Here is a 24,121-nt window from a genome sequence, read left to right on the forward strand (position 1 = left end):
AACAGTTGTCTGTCTTGCTTCCTATGCAGCAAAAGTGATTATTCACTGTATTTTTAGGCCAGTGAAGTCTCATTCTTTGAGTGCTTTCAATTTTGTTGGGAAAAAAATGCCAATTCTCTTTCTCTGCTTTAGTTTACCTACTATTAAATTAATCTCACCACAATCACCTCTCTCTTACTATAGGACTACTCACATCTTTTATCAATGTTATGAGAAGTATGCCTGAACACAGAAGACCAAAATGGAGAAGGAAATTCCCAGAGGCCTCTGCGTGTCTTTGGCCTGCCTGGGCTGAATGGACTGAGTGACTTACAGAATGTCCCTGGATATCTGTGGAGGCAAGCTGGCACCAGACAGATGATGTCTATTCATAGTCACCACAGGGGAGTTTCAGGCACTATTCTCAGGAGTTTGTAATCCACACAGTTACAGACGTGTTGATTGTCTTGACCAGTAAGAGTTTACCAGAACAAAGAAAGTCATGGGAAATGGGCTACACATCCTGGGAAGCCAATCAGGGATAGTTAGGGATGATTTAATCATGCATTTGACATCACAACTTATGTAAATGATTCTTTGGGCAGTCATGCAAGTCCCTAGAACCTTCTATCCTTTTCCTCTATTTAAATGTTACCTATAAAAGAAGGATCACTTCCTGTATCCAGAGAGATGCTTGTCAGATTGTAAGACGAAGGGCACCCAGTACCCAGCATCTCCCGAGAACACTTATATTGACTAATAAAAATACATTATACTTTTTACTGAGTCTAAGTGTTCTTGTGTCCCTGGCCATAAGCATAGAGTAAGCTTAACAGTTATTAGCACACAATTTTCCTGTATACTCAGCTGCATGTGATCAAGTTCTATCACTATATTGAAAATAGGTTTTTGAAAAATCTAACCATGACGAAATTGTCTAATTTGTCATGGTTCTAAGGAACCAAAAAACAAATGGAATTTATCCGAAATTTTGGAAAAATCCGTAGTTCGTGTTAGTGCGCGCTAACCCCCATTAGCATGCACTAAGATGAAAATCAGGTCCCACGAAGGAAAAGAAAAAACACCACACGGGAAAAATGAAGTTTCCTGTGGGGGCCTGAAAACCAAGCCCGAACTGAAAGAACTAAAACAATACACATCTCTACTATATAGTGCCTCATGCCAACCCCATTAAAAATGCATCTAGTTTATTTCACCTTCACCACACCAGTACCAAAAAAGTGAAACTATTTCTTACAGATACAATTTCCTTTCCTTGAGTCCAATCAGACCAGTCCAGACAAGCATGTTATACACACTGACCAGCAAATGGAGACTCACTGATATTGGCACAGATGCATATAAGGAGTGACATCAGCCTGCCAGTATTTCTGTAATAAGCTAACAATGGACAATTTTAAGTACCCAAATTAACACTAAAATGCAAAGCAACTTTAACCAGTAGGCTTCCAGAATTAAAAAAAAAGAAAACAGGAAACAGAAGTAAAGAATGATAATGTACATGAAGCCACTCACCCACAGAGCAGAATAAAAAGTTCCCTTGCATGAGGACAATACCTTCTTCAGTTTATTTATTTTTTTTTTTTTAAACAGAGAGAAAATGAACTCTGACATTAAGAAAAAGTCCTGGACTACTCTCAAGAGAAATCATCAGGTAAGAAGTAAATTTCACCCTCCTCTTCATCCATAAGGCCAGTGGGATGTACTCTAGCTACTCCTGAACAGAGCAGGACATTACACAAGCCCCTTGGCAAGACCACAAAGATTAAAGAGGCCTCTTCTATGAGTTTAACATCCAAGCTACAATGCTTAGAAAATGTATGCAATGAAGACGACCAGATCTCCAAACATATCCTGCCTTACAGATCTCAACTCTGGCCAAGAAGCCACCTGAGCCCTCATGGAACAAGCTCATATCTGCTTAGGCAAGGGAGTACCTGAATCCACATAGGCTGCCGTAATCACCTCTTTAATCCAACACACCACTGTAGCTTTAATGGCCATCTCACCAGACTCCACTAAACAGAACAAAAACATGATCCCACTTCCTAAAAGTTTTGGTGACCTTAAGATACCTTAAAAGGACTGACATCCAAGGCCTGAAGTTTGTACTCCTCACCAACCATTTGCCTGCTGAACTAAGGTAAAGAAAGGACCACACCATACAAATCTGGACATCTTTAGTAATCAATAAGGGTTCTACAAGAAAGTACCTGCAACTCAAATTTTCCTGGTGAAACAAGAGAGACCAACATATTTGCAACATAAGGAGCATTTGGGAAACAGTCTTGAGAGGTACAAACAAGCTCCCATCAAGACCACCACCAAATTCGAGTACCAAGAAGGAATTGGAATCCACAGCAGGGGTCCTATATGCTTAACTCCCATCAAGAAAAAGAAATGTCAAAAAGAGAGGGTCATTGGTCTACCCTGTAGCCAACTCCAATTTGCACCTTTTAGAGATCTTCCTGCAAATATTCCAGGATCAATTGAACCAAAGCTCTCCCAGGACTACAGTGACATCCAGAGCACCAATCCTCAAAACTCTCCAGATCTGGATATAAAGTAAGGAAGCAGTAAACTTCCTGGCCGAATACACTCTTAACTAAAATATGCCCTCTCAAGGGTCAGGCCTTAAGATATCAATCCTATCTTTGTGCATCAGACCCTATGAAAGTAATTCCTTGTGTGACAGAAGTCTCAGAATTGCAGCCTGTCAGACACATAAGATCCACATACTGAGGACAATGTAGCCATCAAAATCAGACCTGGATGCTTTGCTACCTTTTGAAGAATTCTGTCTCTCAGAGGAAAAACACAGACAGTACTATGTCTTGCTGGCCATACCTAAACCAAGGCATCGATTACAACCAAAAGAATCCCTCTTCCAGCTGTAAAACCTGTGCATCTTCACATTCTGACTGGATGCCATAAAATCCATCACTAGCACACCAATCTGATCCACATTTTAACTGGCCATTTGAGATAGATACCACTCCCTTGGGTTGACCACACTTCAACTGAGGAAATGACTTGAAGATTGACCAATCTGCCTATGTGGATGCAGGCAGGACCACCAAATTCTCTTCCGCCCAAGCAAGATCTATCTCCAACACCTGAGGATTTCCCTGATACTCCCTTGATTAATATGTACCGTGGCTGTAGCATTGTTGAGCATTACCCTGAGCCACCAGCTGAAGTGCAAACTCAAGGAAAGCCAAATGAGTCACACCCTGGCTTCCAATTGGTTGACAGACCAATACATTTCCTCTGGAGTCCACTGTCTCTGAACAAACTACTTTTCACAGTGTGCACCCCCCCATCTGAAGTCACCAACACCCAGTGCATCGAGTCCAGCCACCAATGTAAGCTCCTCTTGATAGACTATGGCACTGGAAGCCAAATGGCTGGGGATTCCATTGTGAAAGCAAAGCCTGTTGCAGTAGACACATGCGAGCTCTCGCCCACGGCACAAGCCCTAAAGCTGCTGCCATTGAATTAAGCAGGACCACATCTGATTTTAGACAGACACCAATGTCAAGAGCTGACAACCCAAATTCTGGATCCTTTGTTCTGTTAACCAAATTTTGCCTAGCTTTGTGTCGAAAAGAGTGCCTGGATACGCTGGCAGCTAAGGCAGCTGGAGGTTACTTTTGGGGAAATTGACACTTTCCAGAAGCAATTTGGCTGTATCAACCAATTGTCCAGATAAGGATGGTCCAATACCTTCCTTGTACAATGCCACTGCCACTGAAAAGGTTCTCAGGGCTTTTGGTCAACAGAAGGGCAGAGCTTGAAACTGAAAATGCTGTCCCAGAATCAAACTGAAGGAAGTGCAGGTAAGAAAACAGGCAGAATAAAGTCTGCTTATTTTAGCAGCTGTATATCAAAAGGTACAGCAATCACAAGTAGTCTTAGCATAGGATCTGCCTTCTCCTCTTCCGCAGAACGTCTCTGTTCCTCTCTAGGCCTGAGATTTTATTCTTCTCCCCTGGGAAATGCCCTGTGTCTTTCAAGGTTGATTGTGCTAGGTAGCTGCAGCTATTCCCCTTTAAGGGGGTTCTCAGTGCTTTTCTTACATACCCCTTCCATTACCCTCCCACTCAGTTCATCCTTCTTATGTTGAGCACTTGCTCTACCAGGGTCACTCCCCAGGGAAGATAATTTCCATTCCTATTTTCCTTTCCTGCCCTGAAATGTGGCTGTCCATTCCTTCTTCTAACAGAGGAAAGAGCTGAGGATCCCTAAGGTAGGGAGTGATTTTCCCTCAAACACCTACAGATGACCCCAGCTAAACTTAGCATGACCATCATCCACTGGGGCTCACTCAACTTTCCCTGGGTTACCTTCTCCCACACGTTCTGGGGAAACAATTCAGGGTAGATTGGGTGTCCACAGTCCCTTATTCGTTTTAGTAAGCCTATCTACTGTAGCCTCTGGGTGCTTTCCCTTGGTGGCGTTGCCATCAGGTTTTGGGTGTCTTGTTATCCCTCACATATAATTCTGGGCTTCTCCAAAGAGAAGTCTCTGGAAAAGACTTTTCTTTAGATTCAGAGCTGGTTGATATAACATTTAAAACAAAATCGGAGAAAATGTTTTTCACTCAACGCACAATTAAACTCTGGAATTTGTTGCCAGGGGATGTGGTTAGTGCAGTTAGTGTAGCTGGGTTTAAAAAAGGATTGGATAAGTTCTAGGAGAAGTCAATTACCTGCTATTAAGTTGACTTAGAAAATAGCCACTGCTATTACTAGCAACAGTAACATGGGATAAGTTTTTGGGAACTTGCCAGGTTCTTATAGCCTGGATTGGCCACTGTTCGGGACAGGGTGCTGGGCTTGATGGACCCTTGGTCTGATCCAGTATGGCATGTTCTTATGATCCCTCCCTATAGGGATGTGAAGATAAGCCTCCATCAAGTCCAACGAAGTCAAAATTCCTTTCCAAATTGCCATGATCACTATTAAAGCTTGCCATCCTGAAATTAAATTGACTTCTAAGAACTCATTTGTTTGCCTCAGATCCAGAATCAACAGGACTTCTTTATTTAGGACCATAAAGTAAACAGAACCAATAGGGCCTGAGTTATTCTTTGGGAGAGGGATCACAACCCTCAAATTGAGAAGCCTCTCAAGAATGACCTTCATAGTCTCCCTCTTTCTGGTGGAGAAAAGAGGAGTCAATACAAAGGAGGAATGGTAGTAATTTGTTCATTTGGACTTTAAAATATTGTCAATTGGAAGGAAGTGAGGTCATCCCTAGTGAATGGCTGCCTGATCTCTCAGCTCCGTGTAGCTGACGATTTAAAAATGCAAAAATATAGCGAAGTTGCCCCCAGATGCTCCCCATTTCGTGCCTCGGTGCAGGTAACGCGGATGACAACTCGACGGCGCACGGTAGATTTATCTGAGTTCTCGTATAGCGGGAATGCCACGGCTCAGAAAGTGCCGCTATCAGGGGAAGAAGGCAACATGGCATCGGGGTCCGCGCTGGAGAATGCGGCCAAGAACGTGTTGAGCGAAGAGCCAAGCCCCACGAGACAAGAGCTCAAAACGTGGCTTGATATAACAAGAAATACAGACCCTTTAACTTGGAAATTAAGGAAAACATGGGAGCCCTTCGCATCGAGGTGGAGGAGCTTGGTGAGTGGATGCACGTGGTGGAACACAGAGTACGGATGAGCAAGCTATAGCCATTACGCAGCACACTAAAGATATACATGCAATCCAACAAGCAACGGATGAATTGATTAATAAAATTGAGGACCTGGAAAATAAGCAATGAAGATGCAATATACGAATTAGAGGCATACCAGAGTCCGAAGAAACAACTGATTATGTAGGGCTGGTCCAGGACATTTGCAAGGCAGGACTAAGTACCGAGGCCCAGCAACCATCTGTGCAGCATATTGCCATCGACCGGGCTCATAGAGCATTGGGTAAGCCATTCAATAATAAACCTAGGGATGTCATCGCATGTTTGCATAATTTCCCGATTAAACAGATAATGAATAAGGCACGTACTCTAGGGAGCGTTATGTGGCGCGGATCGGTGATCCAAAAATTCCATGATGTCGGCAGTCACAATGCAAAAACGCAGGGCATTGAAAAACATTACTGATACCAGAGGGCAGAAAATGTGAGATACTTGTGGTTGTATCTGTTTGGACTACTGTTTAACATTAGTGGGACCTCATGCACGGCGAAAACTCCTGAAGGAGCAGAGAAATTTCTGCGGCAACAAGGTATTGAGGTGAAGCTGCAGACCCAGGGGAGCCAGCCGACTGGGAATGGGCCAGCACCCAGATGGCAGCGAATGGGCAAAGGAGGGAAGCGCTTGAGACAGAACAAGGGCAACAAAGATATGGCCGGGCATGCCGAAGGATGAATAAGCATATACATATGGAACCGGAAGGATTTACTAGGAAGAGTGGGGCGCCATTGTCTGTTACTCTGTTTTTTTTATTTTCATATGTGCAGAGGATTTCAGGGTGGGGAGTCTAATAGTTGTGGGATGAAAGATTGCATTATGATGTATGGAATATATGATGGGGCTAAAACATGGCTATGGTGGGCATTTCATGTAATAAAGTTCAGAAATAATTTTTTTTTAAGGTTTATGTTAAAAAGCTACACAGGATGACGTCATTCCTCCACAGCACTCAGGATGAGGATGGGTACCTCACTGTTGCAGGATGGGGGAAAGAGGGAGAGGGGAGGACATGGGGGGGGGGGGGTCATTGGGGACAGTTTCTGGTGTATAGGAGCGGAATTTCCTTCTACGTAGTGATAGCTGTAATCCCTGAATTGGGGAGGGGCTTAGTACATGGCGGAATACTTCATATAAACAATGGCTGATCTACATATAATATCCCTTAATGTAAAGGGCCTTAACCACCCTAGGAAGTGCCAACTGCTTTTTAATGATGCGCAAGCGCATAAGGCCTCGATCTATTTTGTACAAGAAACATCTCCTACAAAAGGATGAATGGCTTTTATGAGATAGGGACTATCCACAGATCTTTTTGGCTTCTGTGAGGAGAAGACCTGCGGGGTAGGAATTCTGTTTGCTAAAGAGTTCAGAGTGGAGATCATAGAAAGTAGAAAGGACAGGAGGGGTAGATATAGCCCTGGTGCTCAAACTTGATAATGTACTTGTTATGCTACTCAACGTATATGCGCCTAACCAGAATCAGGGTGAATTCTTTACCCAGTTAGACCAATCTTTAAGTGATTTTATTCAAGGGCCTTTATTAATGGGCAGTGATTTTAATACCATCCTGAATCCACAGTTGGATCATAGTAATCAGCCTGGTGGGGGGTCTAAAGGGCATAGAACTCGGCTGAAAATTCTTATGGATCAATGGGGCCTGTTGGATATATGGTGTTTACAGCATCCAAAAGATAGGGACTATTCGTTTTTCTCAAGAGTCCATGGGTCCTATCCCACACAGATATGTGGCTAGGTAGTAAACCTTGGTATGTGGGATGTAAAGATTCCAAGATAGGTCATATAACGTGGTCTGACCACGCTTCACTTCATGGTTCTTTTTGTATACAAAAGGATGAACCAGGGGTTAAATATTGGCGATTAAACAACACTACTCATGGACTCTCAGGTTTGTGATTCTATTCATGCAGATGATATAGAATATTTTTCTCTTAATGATAATAGTTACCCCGGGACACTGTGGGACTGTTCTAAGGCAGTCCTTAGAGGAAAACTTATTGCCATGGCAGCAGCACCCACAAAGGAGGCCAGGCGGTCCAGTCTAGAGCTGATTAAAGACATCGGTCTGCTGGAGAAGAAACATAAAAGATATGGGGGAGGGCGTACTCTTCAGGATTTGGATAAAAAGCAAAATGAGTTACGCACTATTCTTGATGGGGAAATAATTGACAAGCTGGATAAAGCTAGGGGTACCTACTTCTTAGAAGGCATTAGGCCAGGTAAGTTGCTGGCGAGAATTAAAACAGCAAATAGCGCAGAGCACTATTCTAAAAGGATCCCTTGGGCAATTATATTTTGGATAATAAACAGATCCGGACTAGATTTGCCCAATTTTATAAGAAATTATATACTGATGAGCATTCAATTAAGGATGGTGATATTGATGCATATTTACAAGGGAAAACATTGCCGTCCCTAAGTGAAGAGCAGTCCAAAATATTAGACAAACCTATAACTAAAGGGGAGATTTCAGACACCATCTCTACCCTTAAGCCTCACAAAGCCCCAGGCTTGGATGGCTTTACTGGTCTCTTTTATAAAAAATTTAAGGAACTTTTCATTCCCCATTTACAATTGGTATATAATGACCTTCTCCGTAATCCATCACTGCCCTCAACTATGGATCTAGCAGGTGTCACTATACTACCTAAACCAGGAAAGGATAAAATCACTCTGGATCATATAGACCCATATCTCTCCTTAACCTGGACCTAAAGATTCTGGCAAAAGTTCTGGCACGCAGATTAAACATGATGTTGTCAATGCTTATACATCCACATCAATCTGTGTTTATACCAGATAGACAAGCAGGGGATAACATACGAAAAGTGGTTAACTTGATGTGGACAGCTCGAGAACATCAGATCCCTTCTGTTCTAATGGCGGTGGACGCTGAGAAAGCGTTCGACCGGATTCACTGGGGATTCCTGTTTAGCGTATTAAGAAAAGTTGGACTGGGGGACAACTTTAGGACAGATAGCGGCTATGTACTCCTCTCCCAAGGCAAGTATAAAGGTCAATGGTTCTTACTCTTCCACATTTGAACTAGGACGGGGCACCAGACAGGGCTGCCCTTTGACCCCACTCTTATTTGCTCTTTTTATGGAGCCTTTAGCGGCTACAATTAGACAAAATGTGGACATTAAAGGGATTGACAGTGGGGATGCCCAATATAAAATATCGCTCTTCGTAGATGATATTCTGTTTTTGGTTGCATACCCCCAACTTACTTTACCAATTTTGGTACAGGAATTAGACAAGTTCAACTCCATATCAGGCTTTAAAGTTAATATGACAAAGACGGAGATCCTGAATAACTCGCTTACAAATATACAGATTTCTTGTATTAAGAACCACTTCCCCTTTAAATGGACATCTCATGGATTAAAATATCTGGGTATAAACTTGAGTGCGGATTGGAGACAACTCTTTGCTTTAAATTACATACCCCTGATGGCAAAAACTGCTAAAGGTTTAGAGATCTGATGCCCTTATAGGCTTTCCTGGATGGGGAGAGTGGCAGCTATAAAAATGAATGTGCTGCTGCGGTGGCTATATCTATTTCAGACGCTTCCAATAGAACTGCCAACCAAATTTTTGAAGACTTTACATGCCAGGGTATTCCATTTTATATGGCGAAGGAAGCCACCGCGCATTGCAAGGCAGGTCTTCTACAAATCTAAAGATGAGGGTGGGCTAGCTGTCCCCAATTCTTAAATATTACCAAGCAGCCCAACTAAGGGTATTACTGGAATGGTGCGCGGGTCAAACCCAAAAACAATGGGTACTTATAGAGCAATGTACAGGAAGCACGGCTTCATGTACCTAAGAGTATGGGGGCTCCCGATGAAAGATAAAGAGCGGGAAATGGGTAACCCCTTTGCACTGGTCACCTTGAAGAATTGGAATAAATGTCGATCTCTCCTGACTGGGAAGGGGCTAGTTACACCATTGTTACCCAATAGGCTTATATAAAGATGGGTATTTGGTTACTCATGGGGGAACTTCGCATTTTACATGGAGTAAGTGAGGGATCTGGTGCTATGGGTAGCTAATACAGGACTCACATATCATCCCCTTTGCGGATTTACAACAATATGGATTGCCCGATAAGGAATATTACCACTATCTACAATTGTATCATTGTCTTCAGGGCTCACATATCAAGGAAGATGCGACAAGGATGAGGACTGATTTTGAGAACCTATGTTTAACCAATGCATGCATGAAAGGGACATCTCCAATATTTATGCATGGCTAATGTGGCAGCACAAGGCTCTGCCCCGCTATCAGTCTGAGTGGGTACAGGACTTAACCTACAATGGACTACACCACAAAGGAAACAATGTTTTATTAACCTTACTCAATGATCTATTTCTGCTAACATCGTGGCAACAAACTATAAATTGCTGTCTCGTTGGTATCTCACACCCTTCAAATTACATAAAATCTACCCCACTCATGGGTCTATCTGCTGGAGGAAGTGCAACTGAGCAGGTGCTTTCCTACATATATGGTGGGAATGCCCTAAGATTGTGCCATATTGGAAGTGGATACAGAACATGATTTTTCAAATGCTGAATATTACAATCCCTCTTTGGCCAGAGGTTTATTTGCAATCGGACTACTCAGCAGCATGGCCTTCGTCCGTGAGAATTCTAATTCATCAAGTGATCAGTGCTGCACGTCAAGAATTGGCAGCACATTGGCCTCCTGCGGCACTGTCTGTTAACCGCCTATGGCACATGCATTATTGGTACTATATTAGAGCTATGCAGCTTGATAAAGTGGCACACCATGTAATAATTTGGGAACCTTTCTTACATTGGTATAAAGATTGAGGCATCTCTGGAACCTGGAGCCAGTGGAAAAACGGCAGCGTGGACATTGGTGAATAAGACTGGGCAGACTGAGTGATACACAAAGGGAGGACATTCCTGTGAAGGATAATGAGATACAACTGCCCTCATGGATCTTATGGGCATCATGGATTTTGGTATCCAAACAGCTTGAGCACCTATACACAAAAGAGGTGAGGATGGGAGGGAAGGGGGGATGAATATATAAAAACAGTAGGCAATTCTGTATTTTGTGCAAGGTTTATTGATGCTTGTTTTTCTAAGAATATTATTCTGTTCACTGTCATGACTTTATTGCTAATGCTAATAAATTTAAATGAAAAAAAGAATGTCAATTGACATCAGATTAAATTTAAATTCAAACTTTCTGAAACATTTAGACAAATTGATTTGCTACCACTTCTCCATACTGATTGTGAATTTGATATTCCACCAATCATCTTCATGTGGAGAAAAAAGGGGGGATGGGGGGAGAGAACCATAAAACTGTCAGATGGGCGAAGCAATTCAAGAACATATCCCTCTCATGACATCAAGAACCTACTGATCTAATGTAAATTGTGCCCACCTCTGATAAAATTGGGACAGATAGCTTGCCTATCTATGAAACTGGAAACAGGCCCCACTCCATGACAACACTGCAATGCTCTAGAGCAGTGGTTCTCAACCGGTGTGTCGCGACACACCAGAGTGTCGCCACACTTCCTGGTCCCCCACTGACCCAGCTGCTCCCTGGTCCTCCTCTGCCCAGGTTTAAAATGCTGTCAGCCCGGGCGGAACGCGGCAGGACAGCTGGAGTCAGTGGCACCGGCATGGTCTCTTCTCCTCCCCCCCCATTGGTGAGCAATGGGTGCGTGCGCGGGAAGAAGAGACCATGCTAGTGTGGTCAGAATCAGCCCAAAGAACAGAAGAGAGGCGTGGTCTGAAGAATGTGCAGTGCGGCTCAGAGGAAAATGAAGAACGTCAACCCCCGCGGCAGATGGGACTCCTTGCTCCGCCAGGGCTGAAAACGAAGGAGGCTGCTGCTAGTTCCGGGGAGGAAGGGAGGGAGAGTGAGTGAATAAGCAAGTGTGTGTGTGTGCGCGTGTGAGATAGCATGTATGTGAATGATTCAGAGCCTGTATATGTGAAAGAGTATGTCTGAGAGCCTGCCTGTGAGAGAGAGCATGAATGTTGAGATTACTTACCTGGTAATCTTCTTTTCCTTAGTGTAGACAGATGGACTCAGAACCAATGGGATAGTATCCGCGTGCTAGCAGTTGGAGACGGATCTGACGTCAGCACGGGGTATATAGCCCCACAGGAAGCGAAGCGATTCAGTAATTTCCGTCTCCAAAGCAGTTTGGAGTGCCTGCACGCTGGTTCGGCGTGCTTTCCAAGACTACTTTAATTTTTCTCTTTTTTCTCATTCTAGATTCTACTTTACCTTTCTTCAACGACTTTTGAGCCCCGCGCTCCTCAGGGGACGTTTCTGTCACTCCCCCCAGTTGAGCTTCCCGGGGTGACTGCCGTGGTCCCCCGGAGGTGAAAGTCCTCGGTCCGGCCGAACCGCGGCAGGGGCATAGCCCCCCGGGGGAGACTCGGGTGTGGCTTCGAGGGCCTCGGTCCCCACTCTATGCGATGGGGAAGCTGACCTATGAGGGGCCAGGACGGGAAGGCATACAGAAGAATCCCTGTGGGCTAAGGACACACAAAAGAGCGTCTATGCCCACCAAGCCCTGTTCTTGCGTTCGCGTGCGTTGCCATCTCCAGCTGAGGAGTGCCCCATCTGGCGCAAATGAGATCCCACGCCTCGAGAGATAGTTCCCATTCCCCTGGGTCTAGTTGCTGACGGCTGAGATAAATTGGCTTGCACATTCTCTACTCCCGCAATATGGGATGCTGCAATGCCCTTGAGATGACACTCCGCCCAGGTGAACAGAAGACATGCCTCCAGTGCTACAGTGGGACTTTGAGTCCCACCTTGCCAGCTGATGTACACCACCGTTGCCGCACTGTCCGAGAAGAGACTCGCACCATTCTGCTCTGGATCCAAGGAACGAACACTCGCAAGGCCAGACGTACAGCCCTGGTCTCGAGCCGGTTTATGGACCAGGATCTTTCCATCACCAACCAGAGCCCTTGAGAGGACCTGTCTACACACACCGCCCCCCCCCCCCCCAAATCTGAGAGGCTGGCATAGGTGGAGATTATCAGCCAATTCGGAGTGTCCAAATGGAGCCCCCGTTCCAGATTGTCCAGTGACAGCCACCATGACAGACTGGCTCTGGATTCCGGAAGTAGAGGCATTGGTAGATGGAACTGCTCCAACACCGGGCTCCAGCAAGACAAAAGCGCACGCTGTAAAGGACTTAAGTGAGCGAACGCCCAATCCCTTGCACTCTGGAACAACAGCTTACAAGCCATCACTAATCTCCTCAACAGTCTAACTCTGGTCCTCAATGCCTCTAAGACTGAACTCCTCTTCATTTCCTCCAACCAAGAAAACCTCCCGTCTCAGATCCATCAAACACCTTCTCACCCACACGCATGCGAGAGACCTTGGAGTACTTATAGACAACCGTCTTAACCTAAAGAACATGATCAAAACCACAACTAAAGAGTGCTTCTACAGACTTCAGGTGTTACGACTCAAACCTCTCCTATATTTTCATGACTTTAGGACTGTTCTCCAAAATTGACTACTGCAGCGCTCTCCTCATCGGCCTACCCAGCGCAACAACCAAGCCCTTACAGATGATACAGAATGCCGCAGCGAGAATTTTGACAAGCACCAACCAGAGAGACCATATTACGCCCATCCTCCGCAATCTACACTGGTTACCAGTCAGTCACAGGGCTCTACACAAATCTCTAACTCTAATTCACAAATCAATTCATAACTGCCTCCATCTCGACCTTGAATTCCAACTCAAACTCCACACTTCCAACAGACCAATGAGAGAAACCTACAAAGGAGCACTACAAGCCCCGCCAGCTAAAGCCACACGACTCATCTCTACCAGGGACCGAGCTTTTTCTACAGCAGGTCCAGCCATTTGGAACAACCTCCCTGCAGATCTCAGAATGGAACCGTGCCTACCAACATTTAAAAAAAAACCTCAAAACTTGGCTCTTCTTACAAGCCTTCCCTGATCCATCAAACTTTCATTAGATAACTACTCAGCTTATGAATTTCGAACTTCGCCACTCCAATACTCACCTCATTCACTAGTTTGCTACCCTAATAAGCTAACTAGCTCTAGACCAGGCTCGGACATTTCACAATGTATTTAATTTAATACACTCTTAAGGCTTCTCTTTTCCAGCTGAACCAGCTTCCAAGTTCAAGGTCCTTGTTATTATGTAACTTTTGCTTCTCTGCTTTTGTCTCCGCTAATTATAAAAAAGTTGTTCCTTATGTTACGTTATGTTATACTGTTCTACCCCTGTTCGATGTAAACCGACCTGATATGGTATTCAACCTTGAAGGTCGGTATAGAAAAATGTTAAATAAATAAGGAACTAAGTCCAAGGTTGAAGCCATGGAGCCCAGGACCTGAAGATGCCGCCACACTGTGGGATTGTTCCTTCAAAGAAGGGAATGTATTTGTTCCTGCAACTTCCCTATTCGGTCCATGGCTAGAAACTTTTCCCAGCAAGGTATCGAATTGTGCTCAGAGACAAATCAACTTCTGAGTGGGTTCCAAGTGATTCTTCAGCATATTGATTAACCACCTAGGGATTGCAATGTGAACGTCACCATGTGCACTGATCTCTCGCAGTCCTGAGACTTCACGTGAATCAACCCAGTCGTACAGGTGGACCAAGATTCCCTCCTGACGAAGGAACGCCGTCACCACCACCACCTTGGTGAACGTGCGAGCAGCTGGTTGAGACCAAATGGGAGGGCTCGAAATTGGAAGTTTCGTCCCAAGACCTTGAACCGCAGAAACCTCTGGTGATTCAGCCAGATCGGAATGTGTAAATATACCTCCGTGAGGTCCAGAGAAGTGAGAAATTCCCCCTTTTCGAACCGCAGCCATCGCTGTCCTCAGGGTTTCCATACGAAGGCGACGAACCCGAAGGCAACAGTTCACCTTCTGCAGATAGAGGATGGGCCGAAACGTGCCCTCCTTCTTGGGGACCACAAAGTACACAGACTACGTCCTGTTCAGCCTCCGGAACTGGGACAATAGCTTTGAGCTTGAGAAGTCGTTTTAGAGTCACCCGGACCACCTCTCGCGACTCCACAAAAACCTCCCGGACCAGGCGCGAGAACTCCAGTGCATACCGGTCTTTGATCACTTCTAAGACCCATGTAGTTCTTGCCCATTCCGTGTAAAAATTGGATAATCTGCCTCCGACAGCTTCGATGACGGAATGTGTGCTCGAGGCTTCAATGGGGGGTTTTATTACTTCCTGTACCAAGATGTCCCGAATCTCTTCCAGGCCGGCGACCCCCTAGAAAGGACTGCGTTCACCCCGAAGCAGGTTTAGAAGCAGGAGATGCAGAGTATCTACCCACTCTGAAGTGGCGAGAGTCCTGAAACTTAGCTCGAGGAGGGAAGACTTTCTTAGAAGATCTTTTATCTTCCAGCAACAGATTGCCCTTGGATTCGGCAAGCAGCTTTACCAGCTGATCCAGATCCTCCCCAAACAAGAGCTTGCCCTTAAAGGGGAGATTACAAAGCTGGGACTTGGAGGACTAATCCACTGCCCAATTTCGCAGCCAGGAGATGCCGCGCTGACACCAAGGACACCATACCTCTCGCCGAGATCCTCATTAGATCATACAAAACATCTGCAACATAAGCGATGCCTGCTTCTAGGTGGGCGGACTGCAGAGCCCCACTGTCGCCCATACCGGCCCTGGCAGCAGACTCCTGGACCCAACACAGACAGGCCCTCTGCATGAGGCTGAGCGCAAACCGCCACCCAAAGGCTGAGCGCGGCAACCTCGAATGCTCGCTTCAACTGGATCTCCAGCTTGCAGTCCTACATATCCTTAAGGGCAGCTGTCCCAGGAACCGGGATAGTGGTCTTTTTTGTGACTGCAGAGACCGCTGCGTCCTCCTTTGGAATCTTCAGTAAATCCAAAACAGACGATAACAGGTACAGTTTCGTCATAGCTCTGCCCACCGTGAAGCCAGAATCCGGAGTCTCCCACTCCCAGGTCACTAGTTTGCGAACCTTCTTAGGCAGAGGAAAAGATGTGGGACCCCTAATGCAGTCGAGGACTGGATTGACGCCCTCGTTGTCAGACTCTTGGGAAACCTTAAGTCCCAGAACTTTGAGGACCTGGGGAATAAGGTGTCTTAACTCATCCAGTTTGAACAAACACACTATGCTGGGGTCAACCCCCTATGCAGGAGGGTCATCGGGCTCATCCGGATCTACATCAGCCGAATCCGGCCACGGATCCGGGTCTGCCGCCCCTACTACCCCAGAAACCGGCGTCACCCCAGACCCCGGGATCGGATCTTGCGTACCCTGGGGAGAATCCCCTGTGGGGTGAGCCTGATTAAGGAGGCGCTGATGAGGGTCCGTACCCCGACCTCTTTTCTCAGGCGGGTCCGAACCTGCCCCCAGGAGACTGGGCCACTTTACCACCCAGCGTTTCCTTGCCAGGAAAGCCTGGTGCATAAGGAAGACAAATTCTGGGGGAAACCCCTCCAGGTCCCCCTCCCCCACTGGAGAGTCGGCTGGGGTGATATCAGTTCCCCCGGTGAGGTCTTCCCTCACCGGGGCTAGAACAGGCTGAGAATCCTCTTCCCGCAAAGCCGAAGGTGAGACAGACATTCCCTCCCCGAGGGAGGAGGCAAGAAGCCCTGAAGACCCCTCTAACCCTGGGGAACACGCTGTGCATAAAGAGGCAGCATGACCCACACATGACCCACACATGTGGCAGGCCTGCGATTCTGTTTTCGGTCCCATCCACAGCAGCACGCCGATAGTCTGAAGTGAAATAGAAAAGGGCGCAAATAAAAAAAAGAAAATGCTTGGAGCTGCAACGAGGAGAAAATTTCAGTCAGGCAGAACCAGAAAAACAAAAACTTTTCGTGCTGCGGGCTAAGAGACTACCGCCTGAGGAGAAAAAAAAACGCGCGCAGCCATGCTGCAGGAAAGGAACCTGTCTATAGTGAAAATGCAAGGGCCCCAGCAGGGAAGCGGCGAGTAAACGAGGTACACAGAAAAACTCACCCTTGCCCTCAGAAAACGACCCAGAGCCCTGGGAGCTGAGGGGGAATACTGCTGACAGCTTCCCTATCCGGCCTTAAAAAGACCAGGTCCCTCCTGCACCTCTCCTTACCTCAGCGGCAGCGAAAAGGGTTTTTTTGTTTTTAAATAAACTTTACCAAGACACAGAGAAAAGCTATTGCAGGAGACAAGGGAGCAGCCATAGCAGAGACTGTGGTGAGTAGCCAGGAGCCCCTTGTTCTCAGACACCGAACTGTGGCGGGTGAAACCCTAACAGAAATATCCAATTACCCAGACGCCCGGCTTCTACTGAAGGATGGCCCACAAAGGCCACCTCAGGAAGCAACCGTAAACCAAAAAATTCAAACTAAATAAAAAATAACTAAAAAGACTGCAGATGTGCATCTGTACCATCCGCTGGAGTCAGAAATACTGAGTGACTGCAGGTGGCATTTATGTGGCAGTGCCCAAAGTTCTAATTGTTCTCTGACTCCACGACCCACTTTTCTGGACTGACATGGGTATGTTCTGGAACAGTGGCTAATTTCTAAGTCAACTTAATTAATAGCAGGTAATGGACTTCTCAAGAACTTATCCAATCCTTTTTTAAACACAGCTACACTAACTGCACTAACCACATCCTCTGGCAACAAATTCCAGAGTTTAATTGTGCATTGAGTGAAAAAGAACTTTCTCTGATTAGTTTTAAATGTGTCACATGCTAACTTCATGGAGTGTCCCCTAGTGTTTCTATTATTTGAAAGAGTAAATAACTGATTCACATTAACCCGTCCTAGACCTCCTATGATTTTAAACACTTCTATCATATCAGCCATCTCTTCTCCAAACTGAAAAGTCCTAACCTCTTTAGTCTTTCCTCATAGGGGAGCTGTTCCATTCCCCTTATTTTGGTAGCCCTTCTCTGTATCTTCTCCATCGCAATTATATCTTTGAGATGCGGCGACCAGACGTGTACACAGCATTCAGGGTGCGGTACAGAGGCATTATGACATTTTCTGTTTTATTCACCATTCCCAACATTGTTTGCTCTTTTGACTGCCGCAGCATACTGAACAGACGATTTCAATGTGTTATCCACTATGACACGTGGATCTCTTTCTTGGGTGGTAGCTCCTAATATGGAACCTAACAATGAGTAACTATAACATGGGTTATTTTTCCCTATATGCAATACCATGCACTTATCCACATTAAATTTCATCTGCCATTTGGATGCCCAATTTTCCAGTCTCACAAGGTCTTCCTGCAATTTATCACAATCTGCTTGTGATTTAACTACTCTGAACAATTTTGTATCTGCAAATTTGATTATCTCACTTGCCGTATTTCTTTCCAGATCATTTATATATATATATATTGAAAAGTAAGGGTCCCAATACAGATCCCTGAGGCACTCCACTACCCACTCCCTTCCACTGAGAAAATTGTCCATTCAATCCTACTCTGTTTCCTGTCTTTCATTCAGTTTGTGATACACAAAAAGACATCCCCACCTATCCCATGACTTTTTACTTTTCCTAGAAGCCTCTCATGAGGAACTTTGTCAAACGCCTTCTAAAAATCCAAATATACATCTACCGATTCGCCTTTATCTATATGTTTATTAACTCCTTCAAAAAAGTGAAGCAGATTTGTGAGTCAAGACTTGCCTTGGGTAAAGCCATGCTGACTTTGTTCCATTAAACACAGATCTAAGGGGTCTGCTTACCACCAAAAAGGCCTGCTTGAAGACAGATTCAGTTTTCCTGACCCAAGCATCTTTAAAAGTTGCACCATAATTTTCTTGATCACCCAACAGACCAAAAGTGTCCACCTTAGGGAAACAAAATTTCACCTGAATTTGAGGCTCCAGCTAGGAGTGAACACCTTTAAAATTAGCCTCTAGCACATCCACTCCAAATATCTCTCTTTAATGGCTTAGTACAGTGGAAAAAAATGTTTCTAATGTGGACCATTATCAGGTCTTCCTCTGAAGTAGTCTCCTCCTTACTATGCAAAGTACACAGGGACAGAGATCCCAGGGATGCTAACTCACCCCCATGAAAGACCTTCTGTTAGACATTCTTCTTACTCCAGTTCTATTACTATTAGACATGGTAGCTCATTAAAGCCATCCAAGGAGGAATCAGAAAGGAAAAAAAAAAAAAAAATTATCCACATGCCTCTCCTCCTCCCTAGGGAATCTGAACATCTCAAAGGCACTGGCAGGGCCAAAGTAGAACCATGGCTAGTACCTTGCCCCATACAAAAGGCCTGCAAGTCCTTGAAAAAGATTCACCCATATAAAGAAGCATCTCTGCACTGCAACTCTAGAAACTATATACTCCAGCACACCAGGCTAAGGGAGGAAGGTCAGAGGTCTCCCTCATTGCCCCTCTGCAGTGTAATGACTGCCATTCCACAGCAGCCTGGAGAATAAATTAGCTTAAACTAATTTAAACCTGGACGTCGGGGGCGGAGCCGGGTGAGACGCCATAAAAGCAGCGTCTTTAATTAATTAATTAATTAATTTAATTAATTTAATTTAATTTAAACAAATGACCTGCCACGTGAAATTCACCACACCAGAGATACTTTTTTACCTTATTACACCCATAGCAAAACTTGGAGCCCCCTAGTTTGCACCTACCTAATTTTGCAGGCAGGGAGTATGGTCTTTCCCATATTCACTGCCCAACACCATTTTTTGACCCCTTCCTCTCACAGCCACATGGTCCCAATCCACCCTAAAAGGCAGCGATTCACCCAGACTGAGCTCAAACAAGTTCCCACAACTCCAAACAAGTTCCCAGCATTTACCACGGCAGCAACCGCTAAGCAAGGAAGGCCAACCTTTGTCCCTTTTTCCCACCTGTATTGCCAGTCACAGAACCAAACTCAGTACCTTAAAGTAAGGTAGATTCTAGAAGATACAGAGGGAGACTATGAGGCAGGTTGAAGTGGAAGAAATCCAATTGCCCGCCCCCTCCCAGAAGTTCCTGGAATGCTACATAGAGAGGGAGCCCAAGGCTTCCTACTCCTGAGCAGAAAGTATCATGTTTTCCGCTAAACTGGAAGCTTAAGAACCCTGCTCAACTGAGGGAGAGCTAGTTTTTCACCTCAGAAGCCATTCCAGCCCACCAGGCTGCAGTCCAAAATACAGGACACTTATCCATCTGGTGGAGATCGAATACACATATGCATATAAGGCGCGACATCAGCCAAGCCTGCCAATCTGTCTCCATTTGCTGGTCATGTGTATAACTCACTTGTCTGAATTGGTCAGAGTGGATAAATAACTTAATACCTATATCAGTGGTCAGAAACTAAGAAGGATCCTTACCCAAAACACTCGAGTCCATTTAGACAGAACACTTTACCATCTGGGAACACCTAAAGTAAATACTAAAAATAAACAGCCAATACAACCTGCTAGCCAAGTTTGTGAGATCAAAGTGGAGAGTTATAACTCAACACTCAAGAGCACCCACTGTTCCACCATTCTCAAATGTAGAGTACAGCACACCTGTCTCAAAGGGGGATAATACACACATCTGGTTGACACCCAGATGAATGCAGACATACACAAGAACTGCAGAGGCTTCCAATCCCCTTCTGCTGGATTTTTTTTTTGCAAATATTCCCCAGCACATCCACTGGCTAGTGATGACCCTAATGCTAATTAAGATCATGTCAAAGTGTATCTTGCTTCTCATTATGGTATACACTTTTCCTTAAAACACCCTCTATAGAGCACCCTTCCTGACAAGGATCTTTCCACCTACAACTCAAGAAAACAATCACAAAAAACCATGAACTAGCTTCTTGCATCATGAACAAGCAACTATAAGTTTTCAGTCAACCTTCACTCACAGCAAGCCATCCCACTGTCCATTTGTAGAGGGACACACAAGCTAGAGAGCATTTTATTGAATGCCCCTTCTACAAGACTAGAGTTTGCTTGGCTTCACAGATTTGCATTCACAAAATTACATCTTTAGTTAATTTTGAACTGACCCAATGGAAGAAAGATATAGTAAAACTAGTTAAAAGCATATTTAGTCCAATAAAAAATAAACTTCGTGATTTCCACATCAGTAACTAGAGCAGGTTAGGTTTTCAAGAACATTCACAAGGAAAATGCATGGGCATCTGACACACACATGACTGATACTATAAAAACTTAAGCATACATACAGACACGTTCTGGAACCACTCTTATATAGCTTGTTTGACCTTAAATTGTATTTACTTAGGTAGAACAGTAACAAATGCTATTTTTGTTTAAACAAAATGCAGTAGACTTTCCTAGAAGAAAAGTTTAATTTATGTTTTAATTCGTTAAATTCCTAATTAGTCAATGCATTCCATCTATTGTCATTCAACAAACCCCATCCAAGTCATGTCACATTCTTCATTGTGATGGTACCATTTCAGTACTCCCCCAAGCCTCACGCCCAAAACCTGTTTAAAACCCATACTTTATACTTAAATTAAAAAAAAAAAAAAAAGAGAAAAGAAGAGAAACGTGGTACTTTTCCAAAACTGTAATCCAAGGACGGCTGAGGTGTCATCACAGCTAGCTCGTTGTCCCAATCTTCATCGCACATGTCTGCAGCAGGTTCTATTGAGAAAAAGGGGGAGGGGAGTTATGGTGCGGGTTAGGGATGCTACTCCTCCTAGAGGAAGTCACGCGAGAGAAGTGAACAAAAGCAACCAAGTGGCGGCGGCAGCGTGCGAGCCCGGCCGTTACCGGCCCCCTACCACCAGCCGTTAGCCACAGACAGCTCGCTGTTTTCCCGACACCTATACTGCGACGAGCACGTGGGCACAAAATGAGTTGCTGACCACGCGCTGATCAAGAGCCCGGACAAGAAATTCCACATCCCACCCATGCGGCTCCATCCAAACCCAGAAGCCGTCCGCACTTACAGGCGTTGGAGCAAAAGGGACCTCGTCGACCAAGCAGCAGAAAGGCCAAAAAACCAAAGGTACCTCCCAAGGCGTCGCAGTAATGGAGCAAACCAACCACGCAGGTTAGCGGAAAAGCGGTCAAACCTCTGACTACAGCCGAGCAGCTCCTGGCCGCCCCGCCCCCAAGCTCACGCCTATCCAAGTCTTCGCACCACCAAATCTAGGAGAATCCACCACCGACCCACCCAGTCGTCAGCATCCAACGAATCTCAGGGACGTTTAGTTTACCAAGGCGTAGAAGCTTCCTTTTCCACCGGAACTCTAACGAGAACTGCACTGCAGAAGGAAGGGGGGATAGCGTTTCCCGCACGTGTTCTCTGATTACGTATCTCACGTGCTAACCTAATCTGCGCTACGGATGGCGCGCGGCTACTGCAGTTGCACGTGAGCGGAAACTTGAGAAAAACCGATGGTAGAGGTTTGTCACCCTACTTCCTGTTGGCTTTGTAAAGTAGAGATGAATAGAATTGTTCAAGTTTCGACCCAATTCGACTTAATAGCTGAGTATATAGATCTGTTTGTTTTTTCCTAAATGTAAAATAGATTTTCTTTTATGATACTGGATGTTTTTTTCCTACAATCTTGATAAAGGTTATGGGAAACACTGGGTAGGGGTCGTCGTTAAACTTAAAGCTGAAACAAATGTGCATGCTAAAGTTGTGATTCGCAGTCTGGTGTATATTTTATAAATTTATAAAGAATTTGGAAATTTGAAACTGTGAAAACAGCAGACGATAAAAATCAGTTGTATTTATCAAGCTATGGTAGAAATAAAACAAGTTCTCGTCCTTAAAATAAATGTTTTAGAGATCTGAAGGCGTGAGATTATTGTTGCGAAGAAAATGTAATTTAGAACTTTTTAGAATTTAAATAAAAACCCAGTCTATCAAGGAAATAAACTCTAGTCCAAACCTTGAGGTAAAAAAAATAGATAATATGGAAAACGCTAACATATAGAACTAGGTTTCACCATTAGAATTTTTAAAGAAATGTGACACTTCTTGGTGCTTGTTTTTTTTTTTTTCCTTTATGGCAAGGTTGCATCACAAACAAGTATTTTATTTATAACCCGCATATATCCTGTGTTCAAAGTGGGGAACAGTAATACATGCAGAAAAACAGCGGATTAAAATAAAACAAGGCAAATAAAAATACTGATATCTGTTCTTCACCTGTCTCTGGAGCTTGGATTACCTAGTTGTGTGGGGTTTTTTTCCCCCCGTAGAATTTGCTTGGATTTAGATCACGATCGGATTCTAAGAATCTTTTACTGGAGCTTGGATCTTTTTTTTTTTTGTGTTTCCAGAAGTCTCCAGAGAAATGCAGTAAAGGAGGAAAACATGTCCGTTTCAAATGGGAAGTGGGTTCGTTAGGTCCTAAGTTTGCTTGTGAACTATGAAATCGGGATAAGGGACTTTCCTTATTTTATAGGATATCAATTGGCTGGTTCTGCTACTTGAGAAAAAGGTGTTGATTTCTGAAATATTTGCTTTGGATTTTTCCCAGTTTACGGAGGAGAACGTATGTATTTATATGGCTATGCTTTGCTGTCCCCTCACTCTTTTTATGTTGACTTTTTTTTCTGGTTAGAATTCAAATACTGATTTTTTAATTGTATTTTGGTTTGTCTTTTTTTTTATACAAGATTACTTTTTTCTTGTTTTAAGATAACATAAATACATACGTTTTTAAACAAATATGATTAGCAGCCTAATGAGATGCAGAACCCGCATCCCATTAAAGGACCAGGCTAAAGGAGTGCAAGCACTCTACTGTATGCAGTCAAAAATCCCCCTTACTAATCAGTTCAAAATGCAAAAGCCAGCTAGCTTTCCCAAAACAAGGATTAGGACAAGGATGGGTAAACTTTTTAAAATAGGACCATCTTACCTGCTTTCCTCTGTACTAGAGGCCAATAGAGAAGTATTCCTTTGGAGCTTCTCTGGGAGGGCTGGGATTTGTTCCTGGATATAAATGGCTGGAGAGTGGGGGGTGGGGGTTACACATTGAAAGCCAAATGTACTAAGCGTTATTCCTGAAGACACAAACTAAATGATTTTCCCCATTTATCAGGTGGAGTGGGCGGGAATGTCTTAGTATCAAGTGAGTGGTTACATGAGTGACTGGGTGGAGCGTCTGTGTAAGTAAATGGTGTCCCCCTCTCTCTCACTTGTCTTGGCCTCCCCCCCTCTCTCACTTGTCTTGGCCTCCCCCCCTATCTCTTGCCTTCCTCCTGAGGCTTATTGTGCTGGGGGAGGGGATATAGAGAATGAGCCTTCTGCTAAGGGAGGCTACCAGCCTGCCTTCTAGTCCCACCCCTGACATAGCAGCAGCAGCAGCAGCAAGGCAAGACATCCAGGGGCTGCAGCAGCAAGGCA

The 24,121-nt window shown here is 44.6% G+C and overlaps 1 protein-coding gene across 9 annotated transcripts in view; it reads right to left on the reverse strand.

The window, feature by feature from the left end:
* The window catches only part of DDX4 (DEAD-box helicase 4), a 429,564-nt gene extending 407,431 nt beyond the window's left edge, over positions 1-22,133 (reverse strand). For 3 of the 9 annotated variants that reach the window (XM_029577068.1, XM_029577077.1, XM_029577025.1), the window contains exons 1-2: positions 21,972-22,130; positions 21,305-21,393 (exon numbers count right to left, since the gene is read on the reverse strand). In XM_029577068.1, the coding sequence (XP_029432928.1) occupies positions 21,305-21,379 (75 nt within the window). In that variant the 5' untranslated portion in view covers positions 21,380-21,393; positions 21,972-22,130. The other 6 variants (XM_029577088.1, XM_029577062.1, XM_029577033.1 and 3 more) reach the window with 6 other exon arrangements.
* Between the last annotated feature and the right edge of the window lie 1,988 nt (positions 22,134-24,121).

The sequence above is a fragment of the Rhinatrema bivittatum genome, chromosome 1, assembly GCF_901001135.1.
Source record: "Rhinatrema bivittatum chromosome 1, aRhiBiv1.1, whole genome shotgun sequence".
Lineage (NCBI taxonomy): Eukaryota > Metazoa > Chordata > Amphibia > Gymnophiona > Rhinatrematidae > Rhinatrema > Rhinatrema bivittatum.